At 42.6% G+C, this 25,556-nt stretch overlaps 1 protein-coding gene across 1 annotated transcript in view; it reads left to right on the top strand.

The window, feature by feature from the left end:
* The first annotated feature begins 318 nt into the window (after positions 1 to 318).
* STON2 (stonin 2) overlaps positions 319 to 25,556 on the top strand; it is a 77,652-nt gene continuing 52,414 nt past the window's right edge. Inside the window, exons 1-4 of the mRNA XM_083839775.1 lie at positions 319 to 481; positions 18,060 to 18,273; positions 18,711 to 18,965; positions 25,209 to 25,406. Of these exons, the coding sequence (XP_083695901.1) occupies positions 18,186 to 18,273; positions 18,711 to 18,965; positions 25,209 to 25,406 (541 nt within the window). The 5' untranslated portion in view covers positions 319 to 481; positions 18,060 to 18,185. The remainder of the gene's footprint in view (positions 482 to 18,059; positions 18,274 to 18,710; positions 18,966 to 25,208; positions 25,407 to 25,556) is intronic.

Here is a 25,556-nt window from a genome sequence, read left to right as displayed (position 1 = left end):
GCCGGTTGTAAACAAGTGCTGACATATTCAAGCATTCCTGTTGAACGCCCCGAAACAGACCGCTTTTATATTCTTATTATACGTTCCTAAAGTGCTGTTCCCTCTGTATTATGTTCACAGGGGCGTTAGGGGGGGGCTGCCCTCGGGCGGGAGCCTTCGCTGCCGGTGGCTGGGGACACGGAGCCGAGCCCCGCCGCCGTCCCGTCCCCTGACGCCGCCCGGTCCTCCGCCGCCGGGCCCCTCAGCGCCCTCCCGCCGCCCCGGGGGCGGGCCGGGCCCTCACCGCCCAATGCGGCGCCGCCGCCCCCTCCCCGCGCCGCCGGGGAGCGCCCAATGGCGGCGGCCCCGCGCTGCCGACGCCGGGCCCGGGGCGGGCCGGGGGCCGCCGCCGCCGCTTGCGCCGGCCGAGCCGAGCGGAGCCCGGCGGAGCCCAGCCCGGCCTCGCGGCGGCGGCGTGTCCCCGGAGAGCGGCCCCGCGCAGGTAGGGGGAGGCCGGGGGAGGGGGGGGGGCGCGGGCCCGCTCCGCCCTCACCGGGGGGCGAGCGCCGGGCTCCCGGCTGTCAGCCCCTGCCCCGGGGCTGCGGGGGGCGGGCGGGCAGCCCCCGGCCCTCCGGGGCAGCGGCGGGGTCCCGCCGTGCTCAGCCGGGCTGCCCTCCGACCGGCGTCCTCATGGCGGGGTGCTGCGATGGAAAGCAGCGCTGCCGCTCCTCTCCTGCGGGCTGCCTCCGGTACCCTGTGTGAACGGCAGGGTGGGGAGGCACGGGCAGCAGGTTTCCGCGCGCGGTGCCGTTTCGTGCTGAAATGCAGCCCCTGCGCTCCTCGCTTCCCTGAGCGAAACGCCCCTTCTGCTCGCTGCCCCCGCTGCGCTCCCTTGGTTTCTGTTAATAATTTCGTTGACTGCTTTGCTGTTACCAGGCTCAGCTTTTGTCCCGTGGTACGATCTTTTTGCGTGTGTGACCGTAGCTTTACAAAGAGAAGCAAATGAAGAAATAACGCCGGGCAGCTTGACGAGGTCAGGTGATGCTTCACAGCTCGCTTCTTCCAGGGCTTGCTTGGGCTTTCTGATGGCAGTTATCCTTAGAATAAGTTCACGGTACTGGTTTGAGGGCATCTTTAGTTTTTTCAAGGAAAAATTTGGCGAACATCAGCATTTCTGTACCCGTGAATCATCCGTGAATCATTCTTGTCTTCTGCAAAATTGTGTTTTGTAAACTTACTAGTTTGGGCAAGTAAATTGCAAACCATGGGATGCTTGCAAAACGCTTACATGCACCAACTGTTGTGTGTGACTCTGGTTTCTTTTTTTTTTTCTTTCTCTGCCTAGCTGAGTGAAATTTACCTTGTGTAATATGCACATGAGCTCTGGACTTTGCCTTAATATTTTCCAGTTAAACAAATTTGTTAGTGGATCAGGTTTGTGTTACCACCAATAAGACCAGTTACCCCCTTCTGCAGTGGGTTCTATTATGTGTGATTATGCAATGCACGTTATTTTCTTAAACACTTAGCTTCCAAATAGCTAGCTTATCTCTTCTCTAAAAGTTTCAGGCTTGATTATAACCTAAAGTGGTATTTGTTATGAATTACATTTGATCTGTGATAATCATGACTTTGTCAGCTAGCAATCTTTGTGGTTTTCTGTAAAACGTTAGTTATTTCGTGATAACTCCTCAGGAGATCTCCAGTACAAAGCAAGTCAAAGAGCTAATGCATCATTTTGCCTACATATAGGAACGCAGCTGGCAAATGTAATGATCGCTGCTCTTCTTATGCTTGCAGCTTTTAAGTTAGTTCTAAAATATGAAAGCCATCAAGAACATGACCTTTAAACTTTCCGAGAAGAGAAATGGCAAATTTCTTTTCTCTCCCACGTTGCACCGTGTCTCAGTTCACACTAGCTGCAGCCTCTTATGGTTCACACCCTTAGTTATCATTAAGAACTTGCCAGCACATCTTGGTCTTTAACTGCAGATTTCTCCTTCGTGTGAGTTCCTTGGATCCCTAGTTGTATCGGTGGCATAATTACTGTTCTGTTGTGCGGCTGGTTTAGGTAAAAGTCCAAGGGATGTGATGTGCAAAAGTGACAGCTGCATCTCAGTAGTGCCCAGTTTTCACTCTGGAGCCCTTGTTTGTGCTACCTTGCCAGCTACCACCCTGTTAAGAAGTAGCAGCTGGTACGGTTCCCTGGTTGAGAAACCCAGACTGTGTGTGGGTTAAAACCATATTGTGAGTGGGCTAAACACATCGTGTTTAGAGTCCTTAATTTTCAGCTATCTCAAGTCTGGCATCAGCAAACGAGGCTGAGAAATAGTATCGATGTATGTTAGAAATCTCGCAAGCTGTTCTGCTCTACCAGGCTTCTGTTGCCCCTCTTGCAGAAGCGATGACTTTTCCAGTCAGCAAGGGGTTGCCGAGGTGGCATTCGCTAAAGGACCACAGCTCGTAGATTCCCTGGCTCTGGAGCTCTGCTCCTGCTTCCCCTTGCAGCCTTTAACCCGTGTATTGCGCTGAGGCTTTGTGCAAAGCAGGCATCACGGTCTCCGCCAGAAGACGACGAACAGAGTAAATGAATTTTAAACTGTTGAAAAGCCCTATGCCTAAAGGCAGGCTGTGAAAGTAAAGCCTTCAACATCACTCTGAAGCTTTTCAACAACGTTAGCTTTCTCTTTGAAAATGGAAAAGCTTAAATAAAAAGAGAAGAAGAAAGCATCATCATCAAAGAAGGTATCCACACCTATAAAGATTCACGTGGTGGCAGCAATCTTCTAACCCAATCTTGCCAAGTTGAAGAGCTGGGTATGTCTGAGCCAACTGCTTAGGATTGCTCTGCTGTCAGCTGGGAAAGGAGAGCCTTTAGAAGGAACTTCTCAGGGAATTTTTTCTGAAATGCTAGTTGTATTATTTAAAAAAAAAGAAATCTATAAGGTACTCAGTGGCAAAACCAGATGTATTTTGTCCTCTGATTTCTTAATATGTTTTCTTGGTTGCATAACCATGCTGGATAGTATCTTAAAGGATAGCGAGTTCTGCTAATGGATGTAATAACTTTACAGCCATTTAACCTCAAGAAAGGAATGTATGTCTTTGTATGCAGTGGGTACAAGCACATGTTGTCTTCAGCAGTATGGCTGTAACTGTGACCTGGTGAATTTGAATCCTAGGAAACACAGCTACAAGTGTTACAGCTCATACATCTGGATGTTTGTCAAGAGGGGGATTTAGACTTTGCTCCTTTTAGATGGTGAAAGTTTTGCCAGAATCTCAACCAGGGCCAGAATTTCGTCTGAAGGGAGCAATCTTATCTATAGACACCCAGGTGGGGTTTACAAATCCCTATTTACTTATGCTATCAATTTTCACTGTTCATCTTCTAAATGCACAAATAAAGTGAGCTGAGTGGAAGATCCTATCACTTTCAAAACTTCAGGGTGTAAAATTTCATAGACTGAGATTGGACAGGAAAAAAAAAGAGAAAGTGCCATCCCTTTCTGAAAAACTACGGATGCATCTACATTAATGCATTGGTTACAACAGGAGCACGCTTTCGAAATGAATGTCCCGATAATCCACGCTTAACTGCACTTCACTTTGCATCTCAGAGTACATCAACTGATTTTGCTTTGGCTGAAACGAAGCCAGAAGATGTATTACTCCAGGCGCTCATTTAATGTACTCCAAGTGCTAATGCAAATTCAATCCACAGGATCAGACTGGAGATAATTTGAAGTAAAAGCCTCTAAGAAGTAATGTGAAAGCTGTCCCTTAATGCTAAGTATTTCACCCTACAGCTCTGCTCCTATTGATAAGGTTAATGTAAGCTTTGGATATATCATCTTGAGCAGCTTGTTTGCACTTTTTTATTTATTTAACATAATCCTTGATGTATATTTACACAAAAATATGAGGGAAAAACATCAAAGCATAATGGTTTTAAAAAAGTAAGAGATGAAATTAACGCGTGTCCCTTGGAAAGCAATACAAACAAATAGTGCTTTATTAATAGAATATACTTTTACAGAAAGTAGGTTACTGAGATGTGTAGGTTTCTTAAAATCAGTTCTACACAGCTGTTGAAAGGGAGCTATAAATTAAAGAGCTTTTGTCCTCACCTGTCCCCAAATCCTTCTTACATGCTTTTCTGACACTAAGTATTTCCTAAAATGTTGAAAAACATGCTGAAGTTGTGTATTGGTACAACGTTATTTTTGGCTGAGCTTCAGGTGCCCTAATGTAGGCGTGCAAAAGACATGCAAGCCTAAGTTAGTAGCCTTAGGCTTTCTGGAGGGGGATTCATCTTGTTCTAAAATAGATCAGACGAAGGGTACTCTGGGGGTGTCATCTTCCTTGTGTTAACTATAAACAGAGCATCAGATGACTCTTAGATGTCTAACTCTGGGTGTCCGGAGTTGAATGAAATGTGATTCATCTCCGTTTGTTAAGGTAACCAAACTAAATGTCTCAGCACAATCCATTTGGCTTGAAACTGAGGATAGAATTGACTGGTACGCTTCGAGATCCTATGAGGGTGCTGTAGTCGTCCAAAACGGTTGTCGTATTCAAAGAGCAGCCAGCGGATGCTGGAGCAGAGATTCAAAGCAGAGCTCCTGTGGTCCACGGGCAGCAGACCTGCCTGGTGTGCTGGAGTAATAGGATCTGGTTTTGGAGTTGTTTCTTGTTTCATTATGCTCTTTTAGGCCAAGTTCTAGCTGGCATTTGTAGATGTGAATATTTATAGAAGCTGTGGGCTCTTGGGTTTGCCAGCTGAGAGACGAAATGAAAGACTTATCTTTAATTTACTCTTGAAAATGGGGGTGAGTATGCGATATAGTAATTTTCTTTTTTTGCTGTCTAAAGCAGAGGCCTCTCGTGAACAGAAGGTACCATTTTGCAGGACTGCGTGGTGGTTTTGTGGTCATGGGGATGATTGAGGCGCATGGAAATAGCCCTACTAAGCATTTTGGAAGAGAATAAGTATTACTAGCTGCATAACTGAAACTTGAGCTGGTCAAGCTCCATAGCACAGGGCCAGTTTATTTTTCTAATAAAGTGGTTTCAGTGGAGCAGCTGTAGAGAAGAATTTGGCCTATGAAGTTTAATGATTAGTTGCTGTTTAATTACTAGCTGCTCCTTGAAGACAGAAACTTACCACCAGAAATGCTCCAGCTTCTCTCATCCTTGCTGTATTATTTCCAGTTCACTGAAGTTTAAATACTTGCCTGGCTAAAATTGTATCCCATATGTAAAAATTATATGTGGGGCAAACATCAGGTGTGTGTTCCTACATATCATTCCAAATTATAAGGTATTCATAGTTCTGGAGGAATTATGAGGAATGAGAGCTCAGAAGGTATCTGGGTACATGTTTTTTTGGTATGCACTGCCAGAATCTCAAATGTCACTGAAGGAGATAGACTGTGGTAGAATAGGCTGGGCAGATTCAGGCTTTTCCCCTCCTCATAAGTAACTCGTCTCTGTGACTTCCACAATGTGATTGGCCAAATTTCCAAAAGGAGGCAGCTGTATTGGTTTATCACACTACATGGGTGCTCAGAGTTTGACACCAGCATATCAGTGTTCACTTCTTTTTTATTTTTCTTTTTTTCCAGAAAAGATTGCAAATACTCCCTGTATTCAATCCAGGCTGTTGATAGGAAAATGCTTGGAGCTAAGACAAATTGAGGGTGGCCACGGTCTTTTGGGAGCTGCAGCTCCAAACAGCTGGACTAAACTTTCCTGTGACACTGAAATGGGTGCTAACTTTCAAGTTTTAATCCCTTCTTTTCATGATTTTTTTTTTGTCTTGAAGAAAAATAAATTCTTCTAATTCTGCTGAATTCCACTAGTTCACAACATGCTTTTGTTTTTCTGTGTAAATGGAGCTGGAATCAGGTTTACAGCCCTGCTACAGGGAGTCACTGCCAGGCCTGGTAACAGCAGCTGAGAGCCCCGGTCCCTTTGTGGATCTGTGCCTCTGTGAAAGAGGGAGGTAAATATCTCAAATATTTTTAAATCTACTTGTCTGCATCCCGTTTTCAAAACTGGTACACTGGGTAGAGGGTCTTTGCCAAAAAGTTACTGAAGTCAGGTTCCCAAGAGCTGGAAAGAGCTGTAATACTGCATTAACATCACCTTGGACTGGTAGGTGTATTATATCACTTCCAGATATCGTCATGCTGTGCGACTGAGACTTGTCATGGGCTGGGGAGCAGAATGGCCGTGTTTGCTTAAGGCTGTGTTGGGCTGGGTGCGGAGGTGGGGTAACCTGACTGTATTACTTCCATTTCAAGAGCAGGCTCAGCAGCCACGCAGTCAAACATACATCACTTCTGTTAACACTACCTGATAGCAATGTCGTAAAGGGCAATATTCAGATTCTAAACCTATTCTAGTAGAGGCCTTGCGTGTATGACCTGAGTGTCCAGTAGCCATCTCCATGTCCGTGGTGCATTGCAGTGATTTCTCAGTGAAGTGAGTGAAGTCTTCACGAAGTTCTTTCTGCTTTGTATTTGTGAGCAGAATTCAGTCTTCAAGACAACAGTAAGCCTGCCTTAAACTTCTGTGGGTCTGGGAGGGAGGGGGTGTCGGATTTTTTTATATTTACTTTTTTAACTGTGTTGCTCTACTTAAGCACAGAGATATCAGAAAACATATTGTGTGTAAATCAGACCTGGTGCCTTTATTTAAGGATCATTACCTTTGGGGATACGTGTTGTCTAACAGTACCCAGAAAGGTAACATGAATGAAGTTCTTGTCTAAAAGTTTGGGAGGCAAAATACTCCATTAGCCGAGTCCAGCTGAGAGCTGAATATGTTCATGACTCCACTTGTCCTACTACACAACTTCCATGTAAATGTTTTTGTTTCCTCATGCATAATTTGAAAATATAGATAAACATACTTTGTTAGATATACAGAGTGCCTGGTCGCCTAATACAGTTCATCTTCACACGATTTAATGATAAATTGATTTGGTATAGGCAACTGAAGTATTCTGTATCCTCAAAAAGTGGAATTTTGAAAGATCAAATGACATTCCCATTTCTCTGAAAACTGGAGAGTTTTTCCTGTACCTCTGAATAATTATTTGTGTAATTTTATATTTTGTGCATCATGCACATGAGTACGTGGACCTGCAGTGCTTGTATACCACTGGCAATAGCCAGGCACAGAAGCAGCAGTCACTCACTGCAGAAGCACCCCCAGCAAACAGCTCGCTCCACAGCCCACCTTCTCCCCCACGTGTCTGCGCAGCTCTGTCAGCGTGCCTGTAATGCAGTGCTCCCTGCTATTCCATTTCTTGACAGTTTTCTTGAGCGATAGTGCCCTAGCTGATGAGTGAGTAGCCATTGTCTATTCCCTTTTTTCGTCCTTGATCACTCTGTTTTATGATCTGCTGACTGCTGGCCCACAGGTGTTCTGGCACAGTGACTGTCGGAGCCATTGCAAGCCCTGTGAGACCAGGGGCTAGTATCAGCCATTCCTTTGGGAGCTGGCTTACATGAATTTCAGCGCATAATACTGCCCATGTGTCACCATCCTGAATGCCTTGCAACTGGACATGAGTACCCGATTAAAAGACGAGCATCTCACGGAAGCCATACCATAAAGTTGGCATTAACTCAGTCCTGCAGTACTTGATGCTATTGAGCATGAGCTGAAACTGGTCCTTGTTGCTTCTGTTGTTACGCAGGCTTGCAGTGGCTCCTCTTGTAGCTTCCTCAGCAAAATGCTGAGTGTAATTAAAAAATAAAAAGTGATTTGCTGCCTCCATATGCCACAGGGGTCCACCTCTCACCGTGTACCCCTGCAGAATTTACATGACCTCATGTGGATACATGGCAGTGTATCTTGGCTTCCTTTCCTGGAATGCGTGGAGCTGCATGCTGCCTCACCAGCACAGCTAGCTCTCAGAGGAGTAGCACCATAAGGGTGATGAGCAGCTGCTGCTCGCTGAAGCGGACGATGCCAAAGAATTGGTAGTTGAAAGCAGGGAATTCTGAACTTCATATGCAGCAAAAGGCTCTGCCCTTCTGCACCTGAGGAGAAGAAACCTTTGGTGTTCTATTCCCTGTGAACTTCCAGGAGATGAGTAAGTAGTGCTGGGGAATGAGTAGTACCTCTATTGCTATCTTATTGACCCTGCTGTCTGTGTATGGGCCTGCTGACAGAGATATTCCAAAACAGGTTCTTTTTTTCTCCGCTGAAACAAGTTTTATTTTTATTGACACCAATGTGCTTTCTCATACGCTCTGTTCTACACGGTAAATACACCACACACTCTTATTTCATGTTTTGACCATTATTAAACAAATACAATTGCACACAAATGTATTAGACAGTAGTAATGCAAGCATACTATTTTGTACCATGCATGAATTTGACTTGTCAAGATCTTTGTTTATACTTTGTATATAGTTTTTTCTAATGGCATATAAAATGCTGGGTCCCTTTGCTCATGCATGTTTTTCTTCCAGAGATGCTTTTCTTTCTCTTGAAATGGGGTAGTCATGCTAAATGATCAGCACCATCAAGTCTAATGGGTCTATATTTAGGGTGTCTAAAATAGAGAGTGACAACAAACATGGTATTTGTGGGTTGCCCTGAAGGACTGCAGTGTCCTGGCATCATACTAAATTGCATAATCTCAGCTGGCTCTCCAGACATTGGAAATGAGGAAGGACCAGTTGGATCATCTAAAGAATTTTCTGCCATGGCAAGCTTGTTTCCTGTGATACCTCTTCCAGATTATTGTATTTTGTCTGGCTTTAAATGATTAAGAGGGAATTCCTCAAACTGGAAGACAGCCTCACATTTTAAGATTGCTTTTTTACGTAGGCCTCAAATGGTATCTCCCTTACAGTGAAGATCCCTTTTTAAACTTGATTCCTTTGAGAGGTATTGTTGCTACTGTTTTGAAGTTATCAAAGATGTTATATAGATGTATAGTTACATAGAATTTTTTTGCTGATATAGTTAATTATATGGAAATATAGAGAAAACTTGAACAGAACACGGCTTTCTGGCTCAGCATTCCTAGTCCCCTTTTCCAGCCAGCATTTAGCACAGGCAAACTTCTTTGCTTTCTTTCAGGGCTGCATCGCTTCCTCAATGGTCCTTGTTTTTCTGCTGCTTCACAGTTGGATTCTGTTTTTTTCGCTCACTCAGAATCTGTTCTCCTGTTCTGTACATACTGACAGCTCAGCTAGATGAATACCCATCCTCTATGTTGGCGTTCAGCCTCCAGTGAAGCATCTCTGCCTACACAATCCGGTTTCTGCCTTGTCTTGAATGTGACTAGTGTTTGAGGGCTTGACTTTTTTTTTTTCATGCTCCCTTAGTCCAAAATAAGTATAACTAATACCGATTGATGGCAACTAATCATACTCACCATTTTTAAAAAAGATTTTTTTCACCTAATTTCTAGCATAAACCACAGCATGACCTTAGTTGCAATTCGACTGGAACCAGTCCTGAGGTGCTGGAAGAATTACACGGGCTCTCCTTTCACTGACGGAGGCGATACACAGTGAACACTGGTACAGCAGTAATTTGTTGCAAGGTCTGTAGGCAATGCTAAGATGTTAGCATCTGGCTGAACAGGCTGACATTTCGTGCAAGCCAGGATGGGAGTTTACTAGAACAATGTTTATCGTCCAGTGCTGTATTTCAGTAAACTTATGATCACTTACTTCCCTGTTTCTTTTGTTATTAGTCCCAGTTTAGAAGAAGGATATGTACAGGCAGGGCTTTGTGATCTGTGCTCACCTCATGACAGCTGTCTTCAGTGATAGCAGGCTGCGACGACGTAGTTGGTTCAGGGGTGATTAATTGTACAACACTGCTTTTAATTTGACTTAGATAACTTTAAAAAAAGAGAGAGAAATAATAAAGAAAAAACACACCTTGATAATCGTTACAGCAGCAAATAAAGTACAATAGCTTTTGGAGGATTTAGTAAATGGAATATATCTGCATTGCTTGGCTACATGATGTAGACATATGATGGTGTCTATCAGATGTGCAAACAAGGGTGCTCAGTAGGAGCTTTCTTTTGATAAATATGCTCCTTGTATGAATCACTTTATCGGGTTTGAAAGAAGAAACCAGTTTTTAAAGCCATTTTCCTCCCATATTACAGATTAGAATGTCTCTTAGAATAGCATTATCGTAGAACCATAGAACAACTCCAGTTGGAAGGGACCTTAAAGATCAAGTTCCAACCCCCTGCCATAGGCAGAGACACTACCCACTAGATCAAGTTGCCCAGGGCCTCATCCAACCTGGCCTTGAGCACCTCCAGGGATGGGGCATCCACAGCTTCTCTGGGCAGCCTGTGCCAGTGCCTCAGCACCCTCTGCGTGAAGAATTTCCTCCTAACCTCTAATCTAAATCCCCCCTCTTTTAGTTAAAAACCATCCCCCCTTGTCCTATCATTATCTGTCCAGCAAAAAGTAACTGCTCTTCATGTTTTTTATAAGCTCCCTTTAAGTATTGAAAGGCTGTAATGAAGCCTTCTCTTCCCAAGGCTGAACAGCCCCAGCTCTCTCATCCTTTCTTCACAGGAGAGGTGCTCCAGCCCTCTGATTGTCTTCACGGCCCTCCTCTGGGCCTGCTCCAACAGCCCCACATCCTTCTTCTACTGGGGGCCCCAGACCTGGACGCAGTACTCCGAGTGGGGTCTCACAGGGGCAGAGCAGAGGGGGACAATCCCCTCCCTCAACCTGCTGTGTTATGTTGAGCAATAGTTGTGACTACTGCAAATTTGCCGTCCCAAAGCAGAATAAATTAACCTTTCACAAGGTAAAATGAGTATATGTCAGAGAAAAAGAGAGACCATTGCTTTCTCAACAGCCTAAATATCCTGGTGTTGGTAGCAGGAGAGAAACTTAGATGTTCCCTCTGAAAAACAGAGGAGCTTCTGCAACAGATAAATTGTGATCTAGAGAAAACAGCAGCTGTTGACCTTTCAGATATTAGACTTGGCACAAGTATTCCTGAGGGAGATGCTTATGGCTTTCTTACCGGCACGTCACCTACAGGCTCTCTTTTCTTACTGTCACTGAATGTGAGCTTCCAGCAAAGGTGAGCAGTATGTTTGTGGGGCATGGTTGTATGTGTGGTTGGGTTTTTGTGGTCAAGGGAAAATAAGGATATTTCAGGTCACCTCAGCTTTGACACTGCTTCTGTAACTGACTTGCAGTCTGGATGTAGGCAGATCACTTTGGAGTAATTGGGTATAGCTGTTAGTGTGGCTGCACTAGGTCCTGTGCTGAGAGAGACCCTCACCACTCTTCTGTCATCCGTTGTGCCAGATGGCTTTGGTTACCTTCAGTACCACACTCTGCCTCGCTCCATCTCAGTCTAAAATTGCCATCTGTATCATCAATCCATGGGACAGTGGCAGTGACCTACCTTGTAATGGCCTAAAGTGGGTTTGGCCAAGCTCTGAGCATGGAGTGCTATCAGGGCTCGCATTACTGTTCCCTTAGGAGTAATCTGTAGTGGGCAAAGCCATTGCTGCTTCCAGAGAGGCTGGAGGAGTTTCACAAGTGAGTTGTTTTGGCTCCCTTTGAGCCCTAATTCTTCCTATCTATTGAGAACTTTCATATAATGAGTCTCATATGCACAGATAATGACTGAACTTCTAAAGCTAAATCTGAAATCGTGGAACTTGGGTAATGTCACATATGAACCAGAGTAAGTAAAACTGGGTCAAGTTTTAAAACGTGCCAGAAATTTTCTTAGGGCAATTTATGATCTGGGGGAGCTTTATACGTGGAAAAAATATGACTGTCAGTATCAGGAAATATGTAGAATAATCATGACTTACTCTTGTCATTATCTAGGTTATTCATAAGGTAATCTTTTCTCAGGCATTTAGACAGAAGTTCGTGTAATGATTTTTCAGTAATAATAAAATTCAAATTCGGTTCCTTTATTTCATTACATTTCTTTCAGGTATCTTTTTTCTTGTCATTTATCACTGGCTTTTGTTTTTGTTGTGGCACCCTGATGTACTTGGAACTTTCTTTTGAGGCTTGAGAACAGATTTCCAATTTGGAGTTTGTTTATTATTCAGGTCATGATGTGCTGATGGTCGCTGCTTGTTGCACGCCAAGTTGAGAGGAAAAAACATGAGCTCTCACTCATTTGGAAATATGCCCAAGGCAGCAATCATTCTGCAGTTCATGCTATTACAGTTGTTTTGTCTGTAGAGGTTTGCCAAACAGACGTGGTCAAGATAAAATTACGTATTTTTCCTTGAGACTTTGATGCAGTTTATGAAACTTGATTGTTACAGCCAAAGTCATAGTCATTTCTTCTTTGCTGTCCCTGTGGCTTATTTTCTTTTTCTGCTACCTGTAACGTAACTTGTTTATTTTTTTTCCCTTCCATGGTCTCCTACAATAACTGAATGCAAACTACAGTAACCAGTTATTGTTTAGGTCCTTGGGATTGTACGGGAATGTATAAGCAAGAAAAATTGTATCATGTATGGATCACAAGATTTTTTTAGTGCTGCTGCCATGTAAGACAATATACTTAGTCTTTATAAATTTAGATGAAACTTGCTGTAGATACTACATTTGAAAAGCAAAACCTGAGTTTAATCATCTCAGGTTTTTATTCTATTTCGTTTGTTTGTTTCTGTTTTCCCATCTAACTGTACTCTAGTGAGCTCTGGGTAGTGGTGATAAAGCCTGCTGCAGTATGCATCATACGTATGTAACTTGAAGCAGTTGAAGAAATGATCCTTAGTGCTTAAAATGATTAAATGCGCTAAGCTGTTTCTGTTGAATGCAGTTGAAATGTGCTGAGAATCAATGTCTGAGTTTGCTGTCTCACTGTGTGAGTAGTTAATTTATCCTGATAGTGTTTCTGTAAATATACCGCGTAATTGTAGCTAATTCTAAAGTGTCTCAGTGGTGCCATGAACTGCTACTACTGTTAGTGTTTGTATTCACATAGTGGTAAAAGTTCCAATTAAAGTGAAGGCTCAGTGTACAAGGTGCTGGGTATGACACTCCTGATAATTAAGAAGATAATTACATAACTTGCTCAGATATTATATTGTTGGCTTAGCAAAGAAATGGAGAAGGATATTTCCTTTTATCTGTTGCTAGAGCAAAGGTATACAAAAGGAGAGACAAGTAAATGTGTCACGAGAAGAAATGGCTAGAAACTGAATTTACGGAGATCAGAAATGAGAAGTTTCTAGTTATCAAAGCAGTCTATCATTTTAAAATGAACATTCATCAGTATTAGAAAGGGATTATGTAAAGTCATCAATAAAAACATCAGGAGGATTACACAGCCAATAAGTTTTATTCCAGCTCTGTGATATTTGGAGAACTGGAAATAAGTGTCACCCATTTGTCACTCAGAATTGCGTACCCCAGTGTGAAACTGTTAAGCAAAAAACGGAAACTTGAAGCAGAGATTTAAGCCTGTTAGAGTTTTGAGATCTTGTGGTCAAAGCGCTGCACTGGAATTGATGGTAAGGATCATTGGGATCAGCGCATATAACATCTAGCTTTGTGTCATATTTACTATGTAGTAGTCAAACACCTTCACAAATTTTTGAATCACAAACTTTTGACAAAAAGCTGATAAATTAGTTCTTTTTTTTTTTTTTTTTCCAATTCTGCACCAAAAGCTTAATCCACATACTGCAAATCCAGAAGTAACAAAATCTAAACCGACGTGAATTTCATTTACGTACAGAGGTGTATTGCTGGCCTCGGAATACTTTGATCCAAGAAATGTGTTTCTACCTCCTTTTGTTTGAGCTGCACAGCATAAACTTTTGCTTTAACTGTAGCTCCCTTAAAGTAAAGAAGGACCCTTCTGTTCCCAATCTAGGCTCCAAAATCCATAGCTCTAGGAATAGCTATAGATGTTTGGGCAGTCTAAAGGATAGGGAGAAAAATTTTAAAATTATCTTATAGAGTGTTCTCAGCATTGTTTAAGTAGTGGGTGCTGATTGTTTTGCTAAGAAAAAGATGCAGATTTGTCCGTATTGTCAAATGGATCCCCTAAAGAAAATGTACCTCTGTAGTAGTTCTGCAAATTGCAGAACTGGCTGCAACTGAATGTGTAGTGGCATTGGTAGCATGCTGGCTAAAGCTCCTCATTTCATAATGGGTTGGCTTGGGGCATTTTCCTGAGGATGATTTTGGAAAGCGAAGAGAAGTAAAAATAATTTGAGGTGAAATTATGTATATTACTTGTAATCTGTATGGGAATTAGCTTCATGTTATTCATAATTCTGTTACAAGTATTTAGGTCAGGTGGTGGGATTAGAGCTTTCTTCTGAAAGCTGAGAGAGTGCAAAATGCTCTATGTTGTATATTTTTTTCATCCTAACACGCATCCACAGAGTGCCTCTGCTCTGAAAATCTTTGACACAATAATCTTCTCAGACCGTGTTTCCTTGCTTCCAGACTGCTTGTCTAAAAGCTGTGATAACCCTGCTAAGTCAACACAATCATAGAATCATTAAAGTCGGAAAAGACCTCCAAGATCATCCAGTCCAACCGTCCCCCTGCTACCAATATTACCCACAAAACCAGGTCCCTAAGCACCACGTCCAACCTTTCCTTAAACACCCCCAGGGGCGGTGACTCCAACACCTCCTTGGGCAATCTGTTCCAAAGCCTGACTGCTCTTTCTGAGAAGAAATGTCTCCTAATTTCTAACCTAAACCTCGCCTGGCGCAACCTGAGGCCATTCCCTCTAGTCCTATCACTAGTTATCTGTGAGAAGAGGCCGACCCCCAGCTCCCCACACCTTTCTTTCAGATAGTTGTAGAGAGCAATAAGGTCTCCCCTGAGCTTTCCTCTTCTCCAGACTAAACAACCCCAGTTCCCTCAGCCGCTCCTCACAGGACTTGTGTTCCAGGCCCTTCACCACATTCATAGCCCTTCTCTGGACAAGTTCCAGGGCTTCGATGTCCTTCTTGTAGGGAGGGGCCCAAAGCTGAACACAGTACTTGAGGTGCAGCCTCACCAGAGCAGAGTACAGGGGGACAGTCACCTCCCTGTTCCTGCTGGCTACACTATTCCTGACACAAGCCAGGATGCCGTTGGCCTTCTTGGCCACCTGGGCACACTGCCAGCTCATGTTCAGGCAAGTATCGACCGACACCCCCAGATCCTTTTCCCCTGCACAGCTTTCCAGCCACTCTGCCCCAAGCCTGTAGCGCTGCATGGAGTTGTGGCCAAAGTGCAGGACCCGGCACTTAGCCATGTTGAACCTCACCCCACTGGCCTCTGCCCATCGATCCAACCTGTCCAGGTCCCTCTGCAGGGCCTTCCTACCCTCCAGCAGATCAACACTTCCCCCCAGCTTGGTGTCATCTGCAACCTTCTCCTTCATGCACCAAACTGGGAATTCTGTACAAAATTCTATCAGTGGGGAAATTGTATAATCTGAGTATGCACTTAATGCTGCGCTTCATGGTAGCCTGATGTTTTTCGTTCTTACTATCTATTGTAAGGTGTGTGTCTGCAGTATATACTGCATTCGTGTGGAGACCCAGAACTGCATCCAACAGCTTGATCTGGAATTGGGGCTAGGGGCAGTCATTTCTCATGCTGTGACGTGAGGGTTTCTGTGGTGCTGAAATGAGAGGGTGCCTGGTAAAAACCTAGGAGTAAAACCAAACAGAACAAATCCAACTCCAGCCAGCTATTCTAGACTGAAGTTTTGCTGTCTGGTATTGAGTGGATTTAGAAAGTATGCTTGTCCCAAGTAGGGTTAAAAAAAAAAAAGGCAAATCTATGCTAAAATAATGGTATAATTCTCCCACATACCTGCACAGCTGAAACAGTTCATTTTCTTGCCTTGTTTCATGACTTTTTTCCCTTGACATTTAAAAAAAAAAAAAAGAAGCTCTACTGGCGTCTGTGTGCATTAAAAGCAAAATAAACTGTTTTCTTTTTTCATTTCCTGTCATTTCATGCTTCCGTCAGGTTTTTTCCAGGAGAAAGGAGAGGCCAGTACTCAGTTGTTTAGGAAAAGATGACTTAATTGATCTCATGAGGAGAGCAGGATAGCAAGGTCAGCCTCTCCTTCCATCACCTGGAGTCCCTGGGACCCTAAATGTCAGTTTATTCTTTTTCTCTTAGCTCACCTCTATGCTTAGTTTTGTGTTTTTTTATTAAGAGCACCCGAAGTCAATTCAGTCTGAGGCAGGGAAAGGCCTGCATACTACATGAATGAACCTGGGGAGGAACAACCCCAGGCCGCAGTATATGCTGGGGGCCACCTAGTTGGGGAGCAGCTCTGCAGAAAAGGCCCTAGGAGCTCTGGGGGGCACCAAGCTGAACGTGAGTCAGCAATGTGCCATTGCTGCTGAAAAAGCTAACAGTGTTCTTGGCTTGCGTTAGGCACAGTATTGCAAGTACGTCGAGAGAGGTGGTCCTTCTGCTTTACTTAGCACTGGTGAGGCCACACGTGGAGTGCTGTGTCCGGTTCTGGGCCCCAGCACAAGACAGACATGGACATACTGGGAACAGTTCAGTAGAGGGCCACCAAGATGATCAGAGGTCTGGGGCACCTCGCCTGTGAGGAGAGGCTGAGTTGGGACTGTTCAGCCTAGAGAAGAGAAGGAGGGATCTTATCAATGTCTATACATAACTGAAGGGAGGGTGCAATGAAGATGGAGCCAGGCTCTTTTCAGTGGTGCCCAGTGCCAGGACAAGAGACAGTGGGCATAAACCAGAATGCTTCAGAAAATGAATATGGACCCATGAATTCTCTCTATTAGGTGTCAGGCTGTTGTGTGACTTTCAGACTTCTGAAGTTTTTAGCTCTTTAAGGCAGCTCTTATTTGCTGATCGGCCTTTACCAGTCCAATAACTTTGTGGCCCTGAATAGAATAATCATGCTGGAGCTATGGAATGATCTACTTCCTGCAGAAAATGCTTCAAGAGTAAAAGTATTTAAATATTGTTCTGTCCTTTGGACCTAAACAATGTTTAGGGTAAGGAGAAGCCTCAGTAAAATATCTGTTCTTGTACACCAACATGAAATTTCACCACAAAATATATATGCTATTTGGGTGAGAGACAGAGATGCCTCGTAAAGTGCATTAAAATAACCAAGTTTGAGTTTTAGTATTTTCAAGTACTTAAATACCATGGCAACAGTAGCTTCAGTACTTGAGGTGATTAGGGACAGAATTCCCACTCTTTCCTAGACGGAGGCAATAGTCCTCTGAGAGTTTTGAAGTGTTCTGCAAATCTGAGGCAGTCACGGGTGCTTGTAAAAGGAGAATTTCTCTCTCTGGGCCTGACCTTCCCAGCTATTAGCTGACAAGCAGAGTCCTTGGCAGTGTCCCATCCACTCTAGCAGACTCACAGATCTGTGTGGGGTACATCCCATTGAATAAAGTTGCTGTTTTTGTAGAAGTGTTTGCTGGGCTACCGTAAAATTGTGCTTAACTCCAGGCAAGATTTAAGACGTTGTTTTTTAAACTTAAAATCTGACATTCCAGTCAAGTGGCACAGTTGAAAGTGCAGCTATCTGAAAGGGCATCTTTTTATGCCCAGACTGTGATGAGAGTCATGGGCGATCCATCCCAGTTCCAGAACTGGATACTTAAATTTTATTGATAATGAGGCATGCAGCTTATTGCTAGCTCTTGAGAAGGATCAGATATAAGTGGCAAACTGAACAAGGACATGACAACACATTGGAACTGAAGCTATGTTGCATCATAACCAAAATTCATTGGACTGGGGGGAATTCCCTGATAACCTCTCTTACAGGGTTTCTGAGAGACATAGATCCCTGAGTAAGGACTTGTTGTTTTTGATGACTGACTGTTTTAACATGAGGATATTTGAAGACCCTTGGAAGCTTTAATCAAGGAGTTGTTCAACTGTAGCCTTCATCTAGTCACAGGTGACATTCCTCTCTTAAGGGTGGCAGCATTTTGACAGTACTGTGCCTGTGATAGATAAAGTGTCTTAATATTCTGTATTATTAAAATATTGGCACCGGTTTCTCCCATTTAATTTTCTAAAAAGCATTATTTAATCCTTTCTTAACAGCATTTGAAAAAAAAAAGAAAGCACAAAGGAAGAGTTTCCCTCTGTTGGCTTATCTTCACTGTGCCTCTCTCCCAATCTGCTTCCTCCTTATAATCAGCAAGTGAAGATGAGTAGCCTGCTGTGAATATGACGTCTCTGACTAGCGTCATTGCCTCCAACCAGTCTGAGTGGGTGTCCTTCGCAGATGAGTTGCTCCTCCCGGTTAAGCCACGAGGTAAGGTACTTCTGATTTTCTTTGAATTGTTTCAGACTTTTTGTTTGAATTATACTATCATATACATAGCATAGCGAGTTATCATACCATTTAGGATCATATAACTTGTTTTCTAAGTGGAAGTGATATGAGTAAGGGTTGAATTATGTCTTGTTACCCTGATGTAATATGAGAATTGGGGCCAAAAATGTAAAGCACTTCCCAGCTCTTAGCACAGATCTATTATAGGGTTTGGGTCTGTCCTTAGAGATACGACCACGAAGGAAATCTCACCCATTACAATTAAGTGCAAATCTATGCCCAGTGTTAGGTTGAAAACTGTATTAGGTGAAGGAAAATTTTGCATGTACATTCAAAGTCAAATTTTAGAGATCTCAATAAAAAACAATGAAGTAATGGTCATTCCTACTAATATTTCTATTTTTTCTCCATTTTAGGTAGCACTGAGGAGCCTCTGGAAAAATGTTTTTCTTCTTCAGACACTTCCTCAGAAGAGAGCCATAATGTGGATGGAGAATTTCAGGACCTCTCCCACACAGAGACAGATGATGCAGGTGACAAGCCCAAGGAGGATTCTACCGTGCTTGGGAACCATGTGTGTCCCAGAGCTGATCTGTCATCATCTATCAGAGCTTGGGTTCAGTTTGAAGATGCACCATGGACCAGTGCTCCAACCACCCATCCACAAGCAGGTGAGGCACATGCATGAAAAGGTCCATTCCAGTAATTTAACAAAATACAGTGAGAGCCTACCAGATTTTTACCTTCCTCTTTGATTTCTCAGAGGTTGAATTTTGATTACTGTGTACTGTATTTTAACACAACTAATGTTGTCAGAGTTTCAAAAAGGGATTATGACATAGTTCTGGATTGAACTAGCAACAAAAACACAATGTCTTTTCTTCAAGGAAAAAAAATGAAAAGCTTCCGTGATTCATTCAGCCTATATCTTGACCTTGGAGAGTGCTGACATGCATTCTTGGGGAAGCAATGCAGTGGTACTTGTAGTAGTGATGTTTGTTATGTAGAGGTATGAACAGCCATCTGAAAAGTTTGAGATGTATTTGCCCATGTAATCTGGAACTGAAAGAATATTGATTCCTCTCTATGTTTGATGTTGTTATCTGCTCAAAATCCCCACACTGCTTTTGCCAGAAGCTTGCTTGCTGGTGTGCCAGTTCCATCAGTACTTTTTGCTGTCTTCTGATGCTCGAGCACCTTGAGATTTACAAAGACAATGGAAGTTGAGCCTATCTCCAGGACTGCATATGTTTTTGTTCCAATATAAAAGTTCTTTCTGACGTGCTTCAAACATATATGCAAAGCTTCTGGCTTACCTCCTCAGCTTGCATTAACTCATACAGCTATATAAGCTTCTAGCTTTTCTGTACGAACACGCTTCTGTCCCTTCTTATAGGAGACTGCTGAGTAATTGCCCAAAGAAAACATTTAGTTTACTTTTTCATGCCTAAATTGAGATACTCTCTTAACAATACCACTTGGTTACTTCTAGTTATTAAAGTGGTTTTAAAAGTTACAGTTTTATTCTGCTCACTGAGTCCATCAAATATTCCCTGCAACGTAAATAGTGCTTCTGTCAGAAAACTTGGATTAGCAACTTTGAATTGGGCTTTAAGTTTTTTGTTTTCCATCAGCTCTTTTTGTGTGTCCTACAGGTTAGTCCACTTGAGACAGTGGTTAGACTTTTGTGCAGGACAGGTGGGGGAATCTTCAGGCAAAGATTTTTCTGTTAAGCTCTTCATAAGTCCTACTTACCTTTATGTTTGTTTGTTAATTGCTCTTAGTTGTAAATACTTACTGATCCTGGTGAAAAGGAGAGAAAGAATAGCACTCACAACTGTAAATTTGTAAAACTAAGGTGCTTTACCTCTCTATTAGCTAATTTCACAGTTAGGTGAAAACAATACAGACCCTCCTCCTTTCTCTTATTCACACAGATACATACAGCCACGTACTTTTTCAAATGTAGCTGTTGGTTGCTCCTACACCACATTTCCTTCCTAATGTGATGTCCTTGTTGACTGGAAAATCTTAAGTGCACCTTCTTACCAAACAACAACAAAAAATATTTGATCAGATTAAAGAAAGGTAGCTGGAAAAAACAAAACAAAAAAAAAACCATAAAACTAATGTAATGGTGTATTACTTGATTTCCTGTTCTTAAAGGGATGTGGCTGAGTTTCAAGGTCTGTGCTTAGCAGGAGCAGTGCCTCTTGGTTTGTATTTTTGGTCACAGGATACAGGTCATAGGCAGAGCTCTTGGATATCCAAAAGAGGTGGTCAGAGAAGACTGTTCAAAAACATGGCTGTTTTTAAAGAAGGCACCCATTTTTGCCCTGTGAGGGCTTGGCCTAAGTGATCCATGCCACTGGAGGGATATTTGCACTCTAACTTTCAGCATCAGACTGAGATTAATGGAGGAGGATGGTTCCCGGGGCGTGCATATTGTGAGCCTTGCTTTGTTACTCCCTGTAGTCCCTGTGTGGGAGGCTGCTTTTCTCTATTTACTATATAGGAAGCCTAGGGAGATTTTTTCTAAAATGAGGTGATGTGCATAACCTGAGTATAAAATCCATATTTATGAGGCAGTCCCACTCCTATTCAAGACCCCATCATTTAAATGGCCAGACCAGCACAGCTGACAGCCACCAAAGGGGAGGTCACAGAGCAGGAGAGATGACAGCTCTTTGCTGGCTGTCTACTCTGAGGGGGTTTTGACAGCCAGAAGTAGGATAAACTTCAGACTTGTTCTCGGTTAATTTGCAGTCACATCTTTTTCTGTGGGCAGCAGCAAAGCCAGAATCTTTCTGTTACAACCATGATACACTGACACGGTCTGTGGAAAGCCTGCAGTGACAGCAATTGTTCATTTCCAGTAGCAAACAGCCCACATGAGAACAATAGTGAATAGCCAGTTGGAGGGGAAAAGTAGGAACACCGACTATCAACAGACAGATTGGTGTGAGAAGGATGGAGATGTTTGAAATCTGTTTCCTGTGTAGGCAGCTGTGAAGAGCGATGTCCTGAAGTCTCAGCATCCCCAGCCGTGTTCCTGTCAGGGCTCCAGCACTTAGGAAATGGTCTGTCTGTCCCTCCACAGTGAAGCATCTGCACAGCTGACTAGACAATTACCCTGACTGATGGCCAGGCTGCCTGGAAGCACGTTTTGAAAAAGGCTCACAAAAGGATGTTTCCAGAGCACCTTAAGAGCAGAGAGGACAGGTTCTAGGAGAGACAGTTGCTACCTTCTTCTAACCTTAGTGTCACTATACTTCTGCACAGGTTCCTCAGAAAGAGAATCTGTCCAAAAGTGATCACCATCTGGAAAAATTATTTTAAAAAGGCAGCTACCACGTGGTGGTTATCCTGTAAGAAATATGTTTAAAAGAAAAGCAAATCTAATGCTGGACTCTTTTTCTGGTAAAAGTGAAAACATTATTGAGGGAGCAGAAACCAGGGGGACTGATAGCAAGAAACAGAGCTGAAAAGAATTCAGAAGATGAAAAGAGCGTAAAGGCTGAGGTGTAGCAATGAAAAACATACATTGTGAGCTTTAGAGTAGAAATTGCCTTTGTTTAGGACATTCTTGTAAACCCTTCATTCTACCAGCTTCAGACCGAATAAATGCCTGAAACATTTGAAAAGCAAAATCTCTTACTTTCAAAATACTTCTGCCTTTCACGTTTATGCATAGGCGACTGAGAGCTGCATAGTCATGTGGCTTTCTCCTGGGAAGCAGTAGCTCTTGAGTGAGGTCACAGAAATGATGCATTGTGGTGCCCTCTTCTACATTTCCCTTTTGCTGGAAAAAGAAGAAACCTGATTTTTCTCATAGTTATTATCTGGCTAGTCAGCCTCGTCAAACTGATAGTGCAAAAATGAAAACTGGGATGTTTAGAAATCACCCAAATGTTCCTATCACAAATGTTACATAATCAGTAAATGATCACAGCCAGCCAGTGACATAACATTTGCATTTGTTATACAATGGGCTTTCAGCTAGCAATCTCATATTCTATCGGTGTTAGCTGCACCCTTGCATTCAATAAGGTATTCAGCAAAGCACCAAAATTAGAGCGAGGCAAGATCTATTACATCATCTGTTCCACCCCCACTCCTTCTTCCCGAGAGCTTTGTCTAGTTTTAAATGGCTCAAGTAACTTGGTCTCATACTGTGTCCCTGGAGAGGCTGTCCCACAGTGAGACAAATCTCAGTTTAACCATTTTGTGCTGTTCTGTCTGAAAATGGAAAGTACGTGCAACATGAGGTCAGCAACTGAAAACCAGACAACTTTGATGCTGTCTTAAAATCAAGAAAATCTGAGGTCCTGTGTGATAGGAAAAAAACAATGTTTATGTTAACAAGGTTTATGGGAATACAGTGCAGGGATCAAGGAATATGTCCTCAAAACACCTAAAAGGAACGAATGCTTGAAAGTAAATCTGCTAATTAAAATCCAAGCCAATGTATTAAGAACAAATGGATGCAGAAAAATAAAAATGCAAATAGAAGGAAACATTGGAAAGCACAGAAGGAAACACTTTGGGAAACAAGGAGTTGATTTTTCACCATTCTTTGCATGCTATGGGATTTGCATTTTCGGAACAGTTCTGTCCCTGGTCTTTTAACACAAACAGATTTCTGAGAACTGCTGCAACTGGAAGGCTTTGCCTCTGCATCCACTGACATTGGAGGCTGAATTCCAAATTTCTTGGAAAAAAACCTACATCATTTAGGATTTCTGTTTCAGCACTTCCGGGAGGCTGGAGAGCAGCAGGAGCATCTGAAGACAGGCCTAAACGTGCAGATGTTTGTTTCAGCTTGTCTTGCTTTTTGAGATTGATAGTTGTTTGACTCAGTATAGGCAAAAATTTTATAGTTTCAAATTCAGGAACCTAACAGTGGTAGGTGGAAGCTGACTGTAGTAAGATTCTAAGGAATGCTTGTTACAGGAAAAGCTCTCTATGGTTACTGTTTTCCAAAATAAAAGTCACTTTATTTAGAAAAAATATATTCTTCCAAAGTGGCACAACTTACCTGCAGTGAAATTAATTTGCCCTAGAAGTATTCTGCAATGATGTTCCAATCAGTGTCACTCCTTAGACAAAATTTGGGTTTGGAAAGCAACAAACAAAAAAGAATTACTATTATTATATAAGTACATGAATTATTAAATCCTGTGGGTGTCTAAATTAGCCGGTTTTTCATATTGCTGACTGACTTTAACAACAACAAAAAAAAGGCACCACTGCAAATTTACAGCTAAGATCTTTTTTTATCAAACACACCTAGAAAAAGTGTGTCTTGTTACTGGTTCACATATGGAGATCAGCATTTAAGCTTGTCTTCTGTGTCCAATTGAGCATTGTCTGTCAAAGCAACTTCAGGTAAAGTTTTAAGGTTTTCTTTTCAGATACCTCACACAATGTTTAACAAAAGGCCCGAGGGGCTGGCCGACTATAATCAGGTACTTGTCATCACTTCTTGACAGGCATCAAGCATGACACAGTGCAGAATTACTGAATGGAGAAGTGGGGCTTTTTAGGTTGTGTTACTATAACATAGTTGTCAGTATGTGTGATGTGATAAGGAGATAGATCTACTTTCAGCTCCTCATCCTTCAGGATGACTACTCAGAAGCAGCTCAGTACATAGGCTCACAGCTGTACAAATATAAATAGATTAGTGCTTGCTTACCTGAGGGTAACAGCACAGCTATATAAAGTAAATTTACACTTCTTAGCTGGCAAGGCAGGGAGCACTGTTTGCATAGTACCTCTATGCACACAGAAAGGTATGTTTTTCCATAACGAGGAGGTGTCCCATCACACTGTTCTGATGGAGAGAGAGAGAGAGAGAAATCCTCTTCAACGTTAATTTGCCATTTTCTTCCAAAGTATTTGTCAGCCTGATAAAGGTTGGTTGTGTGTTACATGCTGAGACAGGAACCTCTGTATCTCAGGATGTTCTATAAATGCAGATTTGAGGTGCATTGAGATATTTGTTGGTTTAAAAGATAAACATAGATTTACTAATTTAGCAAACAGTTATTATGCCAAGGTTAAATCAGAAATTAGAAATTCTTTAGTTCAGGAAGATTTTTACTGCATCTTTTTTTTTCCTCTTTACTAGAGTCACCCATTTGTTAACTCAAATGTTAATGTGAATGATACGGTGGGTAGAGTATACAAGATAAATTCATAGCAGTGCACGTATAAGATTGTTTTATCAGCTCTGGATGATGGTTAGGCAGGACTTACTGCTTGACACGTAGACTCTGGCAAGAAAGCAGAATGGGATTTTTGGCCTAAACTAAGCAGAAATTTTATTCAGTTTATTCAGATTGGGGCACTTCATTCTGCATATTCAGACACACAAGCCATTTCTAATTCACATCAATAGGTCATTTTATTTTTATACTCTAATCCCATATGTAGCTTCCTTAAGATGACTGCTACATTTGAATGGGCATCACAGGTACAGAATGCTTAATGAAATATAATAAAACTACTTTATAAAATCTATGGTACTAAAAGAACTCCACTGTGTCACACAACACAGATACTCAGATCTTGTCAGCAGTGGCAGAAGCATGAAATCTAACTGCTCTGAAAAGGTACTGCTTCTACGATACTTGAACAACAGGAAAACTAATAGCTGCCAGCAGTACGGGATGTAAGGCAGACAGATGAGTAGTGCTGCTCCCATCCAGTGGAGGCTAACAGTGCCACGCACTCGTTAAGTTGTTGTGTGTTTGTTATAAAATAACTGTGTTGCTGTGGGTGTTGGAATTAATACTTAAGAGAGTCTCAGTACAAGGTATAGTGTATCTCTGGAACAGTGATCATCTGCTTCTGGAGGATAAATAGCCTTGTAAGTCTCTCACTGGTGCTTGTTTGTTTCCTGCATCCAGTGTCTCCATCAAAAGCACCCAGCTGGACCTCCCCCTCCTCCAATTCGTCTGAGAGGCATGCCCATGCATCGGAGAGCAGCTGGACAACCAACTCAGAGGATACCAGCAGCCCCAGCATCGCTCCATCCTACACAGATCTGCAGTCAGTTAATACTGAGGACTTGACTAGTGGTGGAACATCTGCAGCAGATTCAGCTGGTAAGAGGGGAGCTTCAAGTTTCTGTCTCAATCTTTTTGACGTTACTCAGACACTGTGCTCAGAATCGAACTACAGGAAATGCATCCAAAGCAGAACAAACTCAAGGATTAGGCAAACTAATGCTTTTTTTTAAGGTCCAATCCCCAAGT

Source organism: Anser anser, assembly GCF_964211835.1.
Source record: "Anser anser genome assembly, chromosome: 5".
Lineage (NCBI taxonomy): Eukaryota > Metazoa > Chordata > Aves > Anseriformes > Anatidae > Anser > Anser anser.
This window is presented reverse-complemented; position numbering and strand designations above follow the sequence as displayed.